The sequence below is a fragment of the Larus michahellis genome, chromosome W (genome assembly GCF_964199755.1).
Source record: "Larus michahellis chromosome W, bLarMic1.1, whole genome shotgun sequence".
NCBI classification, from domain to species: domain Eukaryota; kingdom Metazoa; phylum Chordata; class Aves; order Charadriiformes; family Laridae; genus Larus; species Larus michahellis.
In genome coordinates, this window is record NC_133929.1 from 14396046 (window position 1) to 14410693 (window position 14648).

At 47.4% G+C, this 14648-nt stretch overlaps 1 protein-coding gene across 22 annotated transcripts in view; it reads left to right on the forward strand.

Moving 5' to 3' along the window:
- The window catches only part of LOC141735446 (CUGBP Elav-like family member 4), a 788748-nt gene that overhangs the window by 630712 nt on the left and 143388 nt on the right, over positions 1 to 14648 (forward strand). For 13 of the 22 annotated variants that reach the window (XR_012584727.1, XR_012584729.1, XR_012584730.1 and 10 more), the window contains one exon: positions 11333 to 11461. Coding sequence is in view for 13 of the 22 variants with exons in the window: in XM_074568250.1 (XP_074424351.1) it covers positions 11333 to 11461 (129 nt within the window). In the remaining 9 variants the exon portion in view is untranslated. The remainder of the gene's footprint in view (positions 1 to 11332; positions 11462 to 14648) is intronic. The other 9 variants (XR_012584735.1, XR_012584732.1, XR_012584734.1 and 6 more) reach the window with 1 other exon arrangement.

A 14648-nucleotide genomic window follows, 5' to 3' on the forward strand; every position in this document is an offset into this window, starting at 1 on the left:
GCCCTTCTGTCTCTCTAATTAATGCCCATCCTCCCCCTTCTCCCCCTCACTCCAGTGTCCTCCCTTCCCTTCTCCTCTCAGCACTTGGTTTGCAACACTATTATTTCACCTTTCACTTGTGCAGCCTCCTTTGCCCGTGCCCATCTGACACCTCTGCCTTATGCTTATCATAGAAACATAACACTTAAATACAAATAGAACAAGGAATAATTTAACCCCTATTTGCACTGGGGAAGGTTCCAAGGCTTCGTATAAACACAGCCAGGGAGATTTATAGACTCTGTATATTTATCTGACAAGTTACATTTCTTCACCACTGTGCCTTGCAGCCAGCTTTTCCTGATGGGCACAAGCCTCTGCAGCTGGCAGAGTGGCCAAGAAGAGGGGAGCCTGGTTTCATGGGGATATTGGAAATGTCACTGAGGGGACATCTCTGGGGACTCTGGTTTGCCATTGCTGTGGCCTTTCTCTCCCTACCCATCTTCCTGTTTGTTGATGGCAAAACAGGGTAGACTTGAGTTGAACTTAATTTTCAGTATTATGGGAGTGCCTCAGGTCACTCATGGTGAGGGCTTTATGATGCACCATCAGAAACCTCAGCTCTTCTGGGCACCACAGCACAGAGAAGTAGCTATCCATGGTTATTTCCGTGGGCCAAGCAGGCATGATGGACTCAGGTTGTGGGGAAAGACTGATAATGAGGTGAACAGTAATGAGGGAAAACAAAAAAGCATGCAGCCCCCATGCTGCAGGGCAGTGTCACTGCTCAGACTGCTGCTATTAAGGACTGCCTCTACAGCGAGGCTAGCAAGATTTTTTCATTAACATGTAATATTTGGGTGTGAGAAAGAAACTGAAACTGTCACTTTGTTGTGTGTAATAGAAATTTGAAGATGCCCTTTCTGACAAAAGTAAAGGGGGGATACTCAGATGTGCATCAATGCTTGATGCTTGGCCATGTATGGCCTTGAGAAAGCTGCATAGAATAGGTTTTCATCAAACCTGTCTTTAGACAAGCTAAGTAAGATCACTGTCTTCATTTCCCTTATAGGGAGGAGATAGAGGCTGCTCCTCAAGGCTGCTCACCTCTGCTGTGTAAGACTGCGAGGTACCACTCCCTCTCCCATGGCCATGGGCCAGCTTAGGCTGGAGCACACGGTCATGCCCACAGCTCATGTTGGGGGCATCCCAGATCATGCCCAGCCTTTTTTTGTCCTTCTCTTTTGTCCCTGGACAGTGGTAATTCTGGTCTCCTTGACTGTGTGCTCACTTTGCTGTGGGGCCCAGGTCTTAGGGGACCTGGTCTGAAAGTCTTTTTATCCCTCAGTCCCACAATCTGAAATGGGGACGATAGCACTGCACTTGGCAATGCAGGTCACAGGGGACTGAGTCTGCCCAGTGCTCTGAAATTCAGATGTGATTCCTGAGTGTCGTGGTTTAGCCTCAGACGGCAACAAAGAACCACGTGCCGCTCGCTCGCGCCTTCCTAATACAGGAAGAATCGTAAGAAAAGGCAAGACTCTTGGGTTGAGACAAAGGCAGTTTAACAGGACAGCAAAGGGAACAGGCAAACACCACCACCACCACCACCACCACCACCACCACCACCACCACCACCACCACCACCACCACCACGGATAGGGGAATATACAAACGCGATTACAGAACCGCCGCTCCGCCGGACCCGGGACGCCCCAGCCCGCTTTTAAGCAGCAACTTCCTGCCCCCTCCCCCGGCAGCTCAGGGTGGGCGTGGCTCACATGGCATGGAATACCAGGAAAAATTAACCCTATCCCCACCGGAACCAGGACATTATCCACCCCTTATTCCATACCATCTATGCCATGCCCAGCAGGTTCCAATGAATTGCCACCACTTTCCTCTGTTATATATATATATTTATATATATATACACACATATAATGCCCTTAGTTTATGGGCCATCCCTCCAAAGTGTCCGTTGAGTTCTTTTAATCCACGGCTTTGGGCTCCATCTGTTAGAACAGTCTCTCAGGGCAGGTGAGATGCTGGGTGGTGCTGGTCTGTTGCATGCTGTATTTTTCGGAGCTTGTGACTGGTGCACCTGGTGTGGCTCATGCATGCAGTCCGTGGGCTGAAGATGTAGATCTTGAGGAAACTGCTGGGTGCCAGCTGCTGAGATCAGTTCTTATCCCATCATCCCTGTGCCTTACTTGTAGTACAACTGATAGCAATTATAGTAATGAGGACATACAGTGACAGTGTTACTTAGCAATTAACAGCACACAATCTGATTCATTGGCTATTCTCGCCCAAAATCAGATCCCCATGAGGTACACATCGGACTTCCCCATCCTGCCGCATCACCCACCAAGTGCACCCAGGTCCTTGGGCAAAAGCAATCCCACGGATTTGCCTGAGGCAGGACTAACCCAGACTGTCTTCCCTAGCATATTCTTCATGTGCACTACGGGGACTTTATCCCCTTCTACAGTACGTGGAAGTTTTGATTGGGCAGGGCCAGCCCGATTGTTAGATCCCCTGGTGTTAACTAGCCAGGTAGCTTTTGCTAAATGAGTATCCCAGTGTTTTAAAGTCCCACCACCCATTGCTCTCAGTGTAGTTTTTAACAGTCCATTGTATCGTTCTATCTTCCCAGAGGCTGGTGTGTGATAGGGGATGTGATACACCCACTCGATACCATGCTCTTTGGCCCAGGTGTCTATGAGGCTGTTTCGGAAATGAGTCCCGTTGTCCGACTCAATTCTCTCTGGGGTACCATGTCACCACAGGACTTGCTTTTCAAGGCCCAGGATAGTGTTCCGGGCAGTGGCATGGGGCACAGGGTATGTTTGCAGCCATCCGGTGGTTGCTTCCACCATTGTGAGCACATAGCGCTTGCCTTGACGGGTTTGTGGCAGTGTGATATAATCAATCTGCCAGGCCTCCCCATATTTGTATTTCAGCCATCGCCCTCCATACCAAAGAGGCTTCAAACGCTTGGCTTGTTTGATCGCAGCGCATGTCTCACATTCATGGATGACCTGTGCAATAGTGTCCATGGTCAAGTCCACCCCTCGGTCACGAGCCCATCTATATGTTGCATCTCTTCCTTGATGGCCTGAGGAGTCATGGGCCCACCGAGCTATGAATAGTTCACCCTTATGTTGCCAGTCCAGATCCACCTGAGCCACTTCAATCCTAGCGGCCCGATCCACCTGCTGGTTGTTCTGATGTTCCTCCGTGGCCCGATTCTTCGGTACGTGGGCATCTACATGGCGTACTTTCACAACCAGATTCTCTATCCGGGCAGCAATATCTTGCCATAGGTCAGCAGCCCAGATGGGTTTGCCTCTGCGCTGCCAGTTGCCCTGCTTCCACTGCTGTAACCACCCCCACAGAGCATTTGCCACCATCCATGAGTCAGTGTAGAGATAAAGGACTGGCCATTTTTCTCGCTCAGCAATGTCCAAAGCCAGCTGAATAGCCTTCACCTCTGCAAACTGGCTCGATTCACCCTGTCCCTCACTGGCTTCTGCAACCCGTCGTGTAGGACTCCACACAGCAGCCTTCCACTTTCGATGCTTTCCCACAATACGGCAGGACCCATCAGTGAACAGGGCATATTTCTTCTCATTTTCTGGCAGTTTATTATATGGTGGGGCCTCTTCTGCACGCGTCACCTCCTCCTCTGGTGACATTCCGAAATCCTTGCCTTCTGGCCAGTCCATGATCACTTCCAGAATTCCTGGGCGACTGGGGTTTCCCATTCGAGTTCGCTGCATGATCAGTGCAATCCACTTACTCCATGTAGCATCGGTTGCATGATGTGTGGTGGGGACCCTTTCTTTGAACATCCAGCCCAGCACCGGCAGTCGAGGTGCTAAGAGGAGCTGTGCTTCTGTACCAACTACTTCCGAAGCAGCTCGAACCCCTTCATATGCTGCCAATATCTCTTTTTCTGTTGGAGTGTAGCGGGCTTTGGATCCTCTGTATCCACGACTCCAAAACCCTAGGGGTCGACCTCGAGTCTCCCCTGGTGCTTTCTGCCAGAGGCTCCAGGTAGGGCCGTTCTCCCCGGCTGCGGTGTAGAGCACATTTTTAACATCTTGTCCTGCCCGGACTGGCCCCAGGGCCACTGCATGGACTATTTCCTGTTTGATTTGTTCAAAAGCTTGTCGTTGCTCAGGACCCCATTTAAAATCATTCTTCTTCCGGGTTACTTGATACAGAGGGCTTGCAATTTGACTGTAATCTGGGATATGCATTCTCCAAAAACCCACAATACCTAAGAAAGCCTGTGTTTCCTTTTTACTAGTTGGTGGAGACATAGCTGCTATTTTGTTGATCACATCCATTGGAATCTGATGGCGTCCATCTTGCCATTTTATTCCTAAAAACTGGATCTCCTGCGCAGGTCCCTTGACCTTACTTCGCTTTATAGCAAAACCAGCGTTCAGAAGGATTTGGACTATTTTACTCCCTTTCTCAAAAACTTCTTCTGCTGTGTTTCCCCATACAATGATGTCATCAATGTACTGCAGATGTTCTGGAGCTTCACCCTGTTCCAGTGCAGTCTGGACCAGTCCATGGCAAATGGTGGGGCTGTGTTTCCACCCCTGGGGCAGTCGATTCCAGGTGTATTGGACGCCCCTCCAAGTGAAAGCAAACTGTGGCCTGCACTCTGCTGCCAAAGCGATTGAGAAGAATGCATTCACTATATCTAATCGTGGCATACCACTTGGCTGCCTTGGACTCCAGTTCGTACTGGAGTTCTAGCATGTCCGGCACAGCAGCACTCAGCGGTGGCGTGACTTCATTCAGACCACGATAGTCTACAGTTAGCCTCCACTCTCCATTAGATTTTCGCACCAGCCATATGGGACTGTTAAAGGGTGAGCGAGTCTTGCTGATCACTCCTTGAACCTCTAGTTGACGAATCAGCTCATGGATGGGAATCAGAGAGTCTCGGTTAGTGCGATACTGCCGCCGATGCACCGTTGTGGTAGCAATCGGCACCTGTTGTTCTTCGACCCTCAACAACCCCACAACAGAAGAATCCTCCGAGAGACCAGGCAAGGCAGACAACTGTTTAACTTCCTCTGTCTCCAAAGCAGCTATGCCAAAGGCCCAGCGGTACCCTTTTGGGTCCTTAAAATACCCTCTCCTGAGGTAATCTATACCAAGGATGCATGGAGCCTCTGGGCCAGTCACAATGGGATGCTTTTGCCACTCATTCCCAGTTAGGCTCACTTCCGCCTCCAGTACAGTCAACTCTTGGGATCCCCCTGTCACCCCAGAAATACAAATGGGTTCTGCCCCTCTATAGCTGGATGGCATTAGGGTGCCCTGTGCACCTGTGTCCACTAGAGCCTTATACTCCTGTGGGTCTGATGTGCCAGGCCATCGAATCCACACCGTCCAATAAACCCGGTTGTCCCTTTCCTCCACCTGGCCGGAGGCAGGGCCCCCCTAATACTGGTCATAGTATCCATTACTCACTTCTTGCAGAAATGACTTGGAAGTTCCTTCAAGAGGATCAGAAGCAAGATCAGGCCTTCTGCTTTGTCTGGGGAACTGCCAGCTGGAAACTGGGGCGGCACTTTTCCTGGAGGGATCCCCTTTTGTGGTTGTCCTTCCTTGCAACTCCTGTACCCGTGTCCGCAGGATCGAAGTAGGTTGTCCATCCCACTTCCTCATGTCCTCTCCGTGGTCCCGCAGGTAGAACCACAGGGTGCCTCGTGGTGTGTACCCTCTGTACTCTCTCTCTTGAGTGGGGAAATGCCTGCTTCTAATAGCTGAGATGCTGGCCCGTGCAGGTGGGGAGTAGGACATATTCTCTTCAAGTTGCTGGACCTTCCGCGACAGTTTCTCCACAGCTGAGACAAGGGGGGAAGAGAGACTTTCTTCATATCGCCGGAGCCGGCCAGCCACCTCATCCACCGTTGGTCCCTCTTCACCTTTCCATTCCATTACTGCCAGGGAGTTGGCATATGACGATGGTGCGCTCCGTACAAACTTCCGCCACATGGGCCTTGTGCATCGCACCTCATCAGGGTCTGTGGGTAAGTCTGCGTTGTCCAAGTCATAATAAATCATCTCCCGCACGGCTAATTCTCTCAGGTACTGGATACCTCTTTCCATGGTAGTCCACTTGCTTGGCTGACATACAACATCCTCACTGAAGGGGTACCTCTCCCTCACGCCTAACAGGAGTCGTTTCCAGAGGCTGAGGGCTTGGGTCTTTTTCCCAATCGCCTTGTCAATGCCGCCTTCCCTAGACAGGGATCCCAGCTGCCTGGCCTCCCTACCCTCTAATTCCAGGCTACTGGCCCCATTATCCCAGCACCGGAGCAGCCAGGTGACAATGTGCTCGCCTGAAAGTCGGCTGAAATCTTTTCGCATATCCCGCAGCTCACTCAAGGATAGGGATCGAGTAATTATCTCTGGTTCTGCCTCTTCCTCCTGCTCTCGTGATGGCCCTGGTTCATCATCATCTCTTACTAAGCGAACTGATTTCTTTGTGTACTTCTTCTTCTGTATGGGGGCAACTGATACCGGCACGGGTTGGTTCCCTGGTTCAGTGGCAGTGACTGCTATGGGGGTTGGAGTAACTGCAGTGTCTACCACAGGGGTTGCAGTAGCCGCAGTGTCTGTCGCAAGGATTGCAGTAGCCACAGTGTCTGTCGCAAGGATTGCAGTAGCTACAGTGGCTGATGCAGGGGTTGCAGTAGCCGCAGTGGCTGACGCAGGGGTTGCAGTAGCCGCAGTGGCTGCCGCAGGGGTTGCAGCAGCCGCAGTGGCTGCCGCAGGGGTTGCAGCAGCCGCAGTGGCTGCCGCAGGGGCTGCAGCAGCCGCAGGGGCTGCCAGTCTGGTTTCCATCTCTTCCCCTTGAGGGTGCTGCATAATTCTGAGCAGTGCCTGGTAGATACTGGCCAGGGCCCAGCACAGCGCGGTGAGTTGTGCCTCTCTAGAATAGCCACAACATTTTCCCTTCAAATATTCTACCACTTTATCAGGGTCCTGTAATTGTTCAGGGGTGAAGTCCCAGACCATTGGAGGTGAGTAGTTCTCTAGGTACCTGCCCATGCTCTCCCACATGCCATGCCACCCCTGACTATCCAGCCTCGGAGGAGATCTCCGGGTGGTAGTCTTAAATAGTCGCTTAACCCTAAACAAGACCTGGAACGTATTCAGGAGACATAGCACTAGGAACACGCTGGTTTGAGTATCCCAAGGATATTCAAAATTCTCAAAAGCTGTCATACCTGACCCGAAGGAGAAAAGGGAGGCAAAAGGGCTGGGGAAATTATTAACAAATTCTGAGAGATGGTGTCCAATGTACGGACAGGACAGCAAAACCACATAAACACCCCAAAATAGCCGTCTGAACAGTGATGTTATCATATCATAAACAGATAACGCACAGGACAGCAGAATGATAATCCTCATCCCTCTTCCAGACATGGTAAACAGCATCGCAGGGAGTACATAAGCCATATAGGAATTTATGTAACACAGCCATGAGAACAAACCAAGCAACATGATGACCAGTTATCTCAACCCTTCGAGCCCCACGTTGGGCGCCAAAAAGGACTGTCGTGGTTTAGCCTCAGACGGCAACAAAGAACCACGTGCCGCTCGCTCGCGCCTTCCTAATACAGGAAGAATCGTAAGAAAAGGCAAGACTCTTGGGTTGAGACAAAGGCAGTTTAACAGGACAGCAAAGGGAACAGGCAAACAACAACAACAACACAGATAGGGGAATATACAAATGCGATTACGGAACCGCCACTCCCCGCCGCTCGCCGGCCGGACCGGACCCGGGACGCCCCAGCCCGCTTTTAAGCAGCAACTTCCTGTCCCCTCCCCCGGCAGCTCAGGGTGGGCGTGGCTCACATGGCATGGAATACCAGGAAAAATTAACCCTATCCCCACCGGAACCAGGACACTGTGAGACACATAGATTTGGGATAGTGTCTCACTGAAAGAGGAGGAAGCATGGGACTCATTGGGGTGGTATGGGTGGACCATGATTGGCAGGGATGGACTCTACACCCTACAGACAGGCAGAGCTCAGGGACAGCTTGATCTGGGGTCTGGTCCAGCCTAAACTTATGGTTTCTGTAGGATGTAGAGTGGCCTGAGTGATGGCAGCAAGTGCCTGGCGTCAAGGTACTGCCCTTCATTCTCATTCGAGGACACTGGAAAAGTCTGGTGGGGAGCACCTGTGGTGTGCACACATACTCAGACACATCCCACTGACAGCAGCACATCTTCTCTTCATTTTATTCTGGCAGTCTCATGGCCTTGTTCAGACATATTTACAAAGCAGAAGTAGTTGACTTGGAGCATGGCATGTCAGCTTTTTGTTTGGGACTTGGAAGAGCATTGTATTGGGGCACTCAGGGTGTAAGAGGCTCATACAAGCCAATTAGAGGATAAACTCATTAGCCAAGACCTGGAACATGCTGAATGGTCCCAGCTGCTGGACCCTTCCCTCTCTCTTCCCACCCAAGATGTGCAAGGGGCATTGTTAAAACACACTGCTGAGCTCCATGGCAGGGCTGGGACATGAAAGGTAAATGCAGCATTTTGTTAGAGGAACCTCTCAGAGAAAAAAAGCTTGTTAAACCACCTCTTTTTTTATCAGCTGAGTGTGTGATTGTGTAGATTTCTGAGATGGCAGATGTGACAAATGATTCCCCTGACAACCCAAGGCACAGTTTTTCAGGAGGGAGACAGGGAGATTTGGAGAGTGATATCCAGGCAGTGCTGAGCCCTGGCTGGCCATGGGGGACCTCTTCATCCCACCTCCCCTGGAGTAGCTGGACCAGCAGCCCCTGGGGAAGGTGGTCCTCACCCTTGGCAGAGCCTGTTCCTGGTGGTCTGATGGCCACCTTGTGGGCAGCTCACCAAAGCACCACATCTTCTGCCAGACAGCTCTGGGGACAGGCATCACCACTCCTAGTGTCCTGCAGAGATGCAGAAAAGGGGGATAAAATAAAATAAAATAAAATAAAATATAAAATTAAGTGGTTCGTAAAACAGCTGTTTTAAACTTCACATAAACTAAACCAGACAAGGCAGTTTCAGGCCAGTTCCATGACAGAGGGTTTTGCTGCCAGAGGAGGGATGTGATTTTTTTTTAATGATATATTTATATAAGCAAAAAAGCTTGGTGAAAATACAGTTACACAGCTATAGGAGTGCTTTTGCTGATGCAGCTTATTTCAAACAGGGGAAACTGTATAAAGTACAATATAACAGATGCTTCCTCTGTGCTGGAAGTATTTACTAGACACAAACTTTCTAGGCAAAGCCTTTTGCTAGTGGTGTTCCCAGTTCATTCCCACTGCTTTGCCCCCTTCCTAAAATATCTCCCATCTTCCAGGACAGCTGGTCTCATTTGCTGAGTGGGTTTTCCTCCAATATCTGGAAAACCATTGGACTTTGGACTGGACTTTTTCTCTAAGGCTTTGTCTAGACTGAAAGATGCCCCACAGAGCACACACTCAGCTTCAGTAGCTGCCTCTCGAAGGCTTATATCTCACCTCTGAGGGTCTCTTTAGCAGGTCAATTTGGCCATCAAGAAAACAAATCTTTCATATGTCCAAAGCACCTTCTCTTGAGGTGGGGACAACCTACACGGTGTTGGTTAGGGCTTTGTGCATCATTAAAGCCTGAACTTTGTGTTGCCAGTAGAAATCTAGAAAAATCCCTTTGGTTAATCAATTCCAACATAAAGTAGGCATATTTCTTGCTTCTAAAGTTTCTATCAGAAGGCTATCCCCATTTTTCTCCACTATCAGAAATGCACATGTACCCTCCTCAACCTATTTTTCCTACCATTTCAGCAGCCTAACTGAAGGCAACATAACTCCTCATCTTCTGTGGGCAGCACGCTTTTTGTTCACGTGGATAACTCCACTGCAGGATTGAAAGCTCCAAATATCCTCACTCAATAACCACTGCATGAAAAATTATCCTCATCCAAGGCTGTAAAGTAATATGCCAATTTGCAGGTGCATCTTGGAGAGGGGAATTTTGATCAAACGCTGGCTGAAGCAAAACAGATTTGATCAAACACTGGTTGAAGCAGAACAGATTGCCTACACCAATGATTTCTCGGTGAACAGAAGTGACATAAATTGCTCAATTAGTCAGCCAGAAAAGGGTTGTTGCAAACCAATGTTTTGTTCAACTTTAGGTTAACAAACATGTGCATTAAAAAGAAATAAAATTAAAAATCAAACTATTTATTTATTTACATATATTTATTCAAATTGGTTACATCTGCTCTGTAAACTGCTCTGAAAAAAACTCTTGGTTCACACATTTCCATAGTGTTTAATGAATGATAAATAAGACATTTATGAATCATGTGCAAATGGCCTGTTTACATACACAATGTAAACTATGTGATTTTTTTTTCTTGGTGTAATGATACTAGTGTCTAAATATAAACCTGATCTAGAGGCATCACTTGGTGCCCTTTGAGATGTTTCTACCAACTCAGCAATCATTAGTTTGGTCTGTTTTCACCAAAATTTTCTGAAGGTGTTTCGTTAAGGACTGAAGATCTCCATACTTGGTATAAGTCCAAGCATAAATAGCCTTCCTCATCCAAAATACAATTATTTACTAGCAGACCACGTCCTGCTTTGACATGAAACACCACCTACTTGAGCTATCTCGGATATTAGTAATCATATAAGTTAACTTTGTTTCAAAAAACAATATATGGTCCAAAAACTTTGGGTTTATTTCAAATGAACTTTAAAAATACAACTTGTAGTTATGTGTCTCTGAGTGGGTATGAATGACAAATCTCCATTTACAGACTGTGGCTTCCGTTATATCCTGATTCAAAACAACTTATGTTAAACATTTTTTTCCTGCAACTAACTTAGTATTGTGAGGGCTACTAACTTATGTTATTTTTCATTTGGACTTTATTTCTATATGCTATCTTTATCCACATTCATCTTGGATCGCAGTCTGAGCAATGTTATAATTTCAGTTAGTGCAAGCTGACTGCAAAAATTGATCAGAAAAAGCTGATTTGAAAGACTTCAGTGCCTAGATTTTGAGAAGCAGCTAAAGAGTTTATATATAACCAAACCTGTTTGGTTTGGTTTGTTGGTTTTTTTTAAATTCCCAAATTATTTTCAAGTACTCATTGAAAGTCAGATGCTATTAAGGTTTTTTGAGCCAGATACCTGAAATGACTAGCAGCTTCTGAAATACGTCACCTCAATGAAATCACCATTTGTTTTGCATGTGATACTGAGTCATCTTGGCTTTCACATCCCTCCTGAAATATGGTAAGCATCTCTTTATTTTGTTCCAGAAGACAGAAAACTCTTCGTGGGCATGCTCAATAAGCAGCAGTCAGAAGATGACGTGCGCAGGCTATTTGAGGCATTTGGCAACATTGAGGAATGCACAATCCTTCGGGGACCCGATGGCAACAGCAAAGGTAAGGTGATGGCTTGCAGGACACACTGGCTTTAGTGTCAAGCTAGACCTGTTCTCAGCATATATATCATTTTCTGGTGTGACAAAGTCACTAGGTAGCTTCCAGGACAGCATCTCTTACATTAGGAGGGGTCACATTTGCTAAGGGAGGCCATTTCTTTGCTGGTGACTGTCTGATGTGCGTGAGAGGAAAAGATGATTGCACTTAAAAACACATGCCCCACGACAAGCTATGTCTCATCGCGCGCAAACTGATGCCTATTGCTGGTTGCTTGCAGGGCAGAGCCTCCCCTCTGAACACAGGGCCCTTACTTTAGCTCAAGATGTGCTCTCCCCACCCCGTTGAACAGGTCAATTCTTTCTTTAAACAAAGCCAAGGTTGCTACTTTACATCTTGACTCACTGGCTTATTTCTCACCCACTAGCCCCAGGTCTTCCCCTTCTTCAGTTGGTCATTGCATAGGTAAGTGTGGTGTATGAAAGCACGGACTCTGGCTGTGATGAGCACAAAATCATTTATTGCTTCTCAAGCCTCGGCTTTTATACCCAAGCTCTAAAACTTTCCATGCACCTGCTAGGCAAGTAAACACATATTTCAGATCACTAACCCAGTCGCCTTATTCAGTTCCCACCAAGATAAGCACGCGAAGCTGTTTGCTTGTTCCATGTTTATATTGGACCAGTTCCTCTTTGTTCCATCTGTATCGATATCTGCGTTCCTGTTTCTGTGTGCTCTGCTCACTGTGTCTTTGGCCGTACGCAGGCCTCTGCTCGTAGATCTGCCACAGTACACACCAGCCAGTGATCATAGTTGCAAGGGTATAGGTGCTGATTTAAATATTACACTCAGTAGACATTTACTGTTTGAAACATGCAAATGCTTTGTTGCAAAACTAGGTGCCTTACCTCCTTCTGCCACTTTTTGGCATTACTTGTATAAGTGTAAGAATGTAAGAATGAGTGTAAGAATCAGGTATAAGGTGTAAGAATGAGGCTTCTCTCTTGAATGTGAGGTTCATTTTTTTTTCCCCATAATTCTCTAGACAAAGCAACTTCAATTTGAATAGGAAGCCCTCTTCTCTTGACAGTATAATGTGTCCATTAAATATTGATCTGCATATATTATATCATAAACTGTGCTGGAATGTGCAGCACTGGAAGAGACCAGTCCTGCTGATGCAGTTCTTATCTCACTGGATATTTTGACATGTGACAACATCAACCAGCATATTTTTGCAACAGGGAGGCAAAAAATCCAAATCAGAGTGATACACTGGAGAAAGATTGCTATTCCATAAAATCACTGGCAGCCAAAATAGACTTCTCACCAACATTATAGGGCAGCTGTTTGATATAAGTCAGCAAAGCTCATCCCTCCTGATATAAATGGCTGAAAATCGACTTTGGGCACCTTTCTTCAATTCTATGGCTACTTTAGTTTCATGACCACCAAAGACAGGGGCTGCCCCACTGGAAAGCGGTAGGCTAGGTTGGCCTGTAAGAGCTCCAACCATCATAACAGTAGGCAGTTAAGCACTCCATTCACTGAACAAATCAGTAAATTGGGGAAAAGCCAAAAAAAAAAAAATCTATCTGCCTCCACCTGGAATTGCATGGAACAAAAATCTAATGACAAAGGAGTTAAAGTAATAATAAATGCAGTAATGTCTGAGATCTGTAAGAAACAGGTTCCAAAGGAGATCCAACCCACAGACTTGTATTCATACTTGCTGTATCTTTTTTTTTTTGTTTAACATTCATTGTAAGTCTGAATCTGAGTGGCAGCTCCAATATTGCTAACCAGTTTAATTACTAGTGCTAGCAAGCTGAGTCTCAGGCTTGCATTTCACTGAGCTGTTCAGGATCAATACTGAGCCTTGACAGAGTTAATATTACCAGCTTCCATTTGCTAGTGCTATTTACTGAGAATGTGAACCTCCTAATTTACACACACAGAGTTACATACATGCGCACATACACAGAGAGTGGTCAATCCAACAGAAACTTAAGGCTAATGCCCTTATCTTAGGAGACAGTCAGGCGAGCCACAACTCCCACAAAGTTATTCCCAGTCTGTAATGTTTTCCATCTGCTAGAAACCAATATGTGACACACATTTCTTGTGAGCTATTTATTTTGGGTAAAACCCATAAGGCTTAAATTCCACCTAAATTGAGATTTAAGCAGATTGTCTAAGTGCCAGATAGCAATCAGATCCCATAGACTTCAATCCTACCCAACCCATTATGTGAAGCCCTACCAGGCATCTCTGTGGTGAGCCTAAGTCCACCTGGTACCTCAATGCAAGCAATGCTCTCAGAAGGTAGGTCCCACCTTCCCACTTTAATGCCACTACAGTCCAGTCACAGACAGAGCCAGAAATCTGCTTGAACTTTGCCTGAAGCCATGGGTGATGCCCTGAGCCATGAGGCATGCCCTTCATGGAGCTGCAGAAATACCTCCTGCATGAGTCACTCGGGGGTAGGCACAGTGGCTGGAGCACACAACTAGGTAGCGGAAGGGCTGAGACTGAGGCATTTCTTCTCTGCCTGAAGGGGAATGAAGAGCCTGTCTCTCCTGGGAGAGTTGGGAGAGGAAGGAGTCTTCCTGCACCCCTCCAAGTAAAGCTCACTAGTATGCATCCAGGAGTGCAGGAGTCCTCAGGTGAGGAAGCTGAAGTGGACCCAGTTCAGCAAGCCAGCAGGACCCACAGGCTCTGCACTGCTGCTCTCTGGACAGCCTTTTACCCCCTCCGCCTTTTTTCTTTCTCCATTCAGCAGTTGTCTACTTCAGTAACTCAGAAATTAAAGATTTCCCACAGCGCCAGAAGCTCCACAAGAGGAGTCTTAACACCCTCTGCAATTATAACCTTAGGCCCTGACTCTGCAGTCTCGTCCAAGCTGACAAGACAGTCAGAGCAGCCCTTTCAGCTCTATAGTCTGGAAGTAAGGAAGAAAAATATTTGAGCACATGTATCTCCCTGTTCAGCACAGGTTATATATCTTTCCGTGTGTCAAAATCCCTTCAAACTCCGGATCTGCTCCTGTCAAAGGGACACCATTGTTCTGAGGAGGGCAGCATGACTCATGTCCTCGGCTCATGAGGTCCTGGAGTCAGTTCTGGTGAAAATGGGAGGGGAGATTATATGCACATTTGATGTTGTTTACAGAACCCACCTCATTGAACAC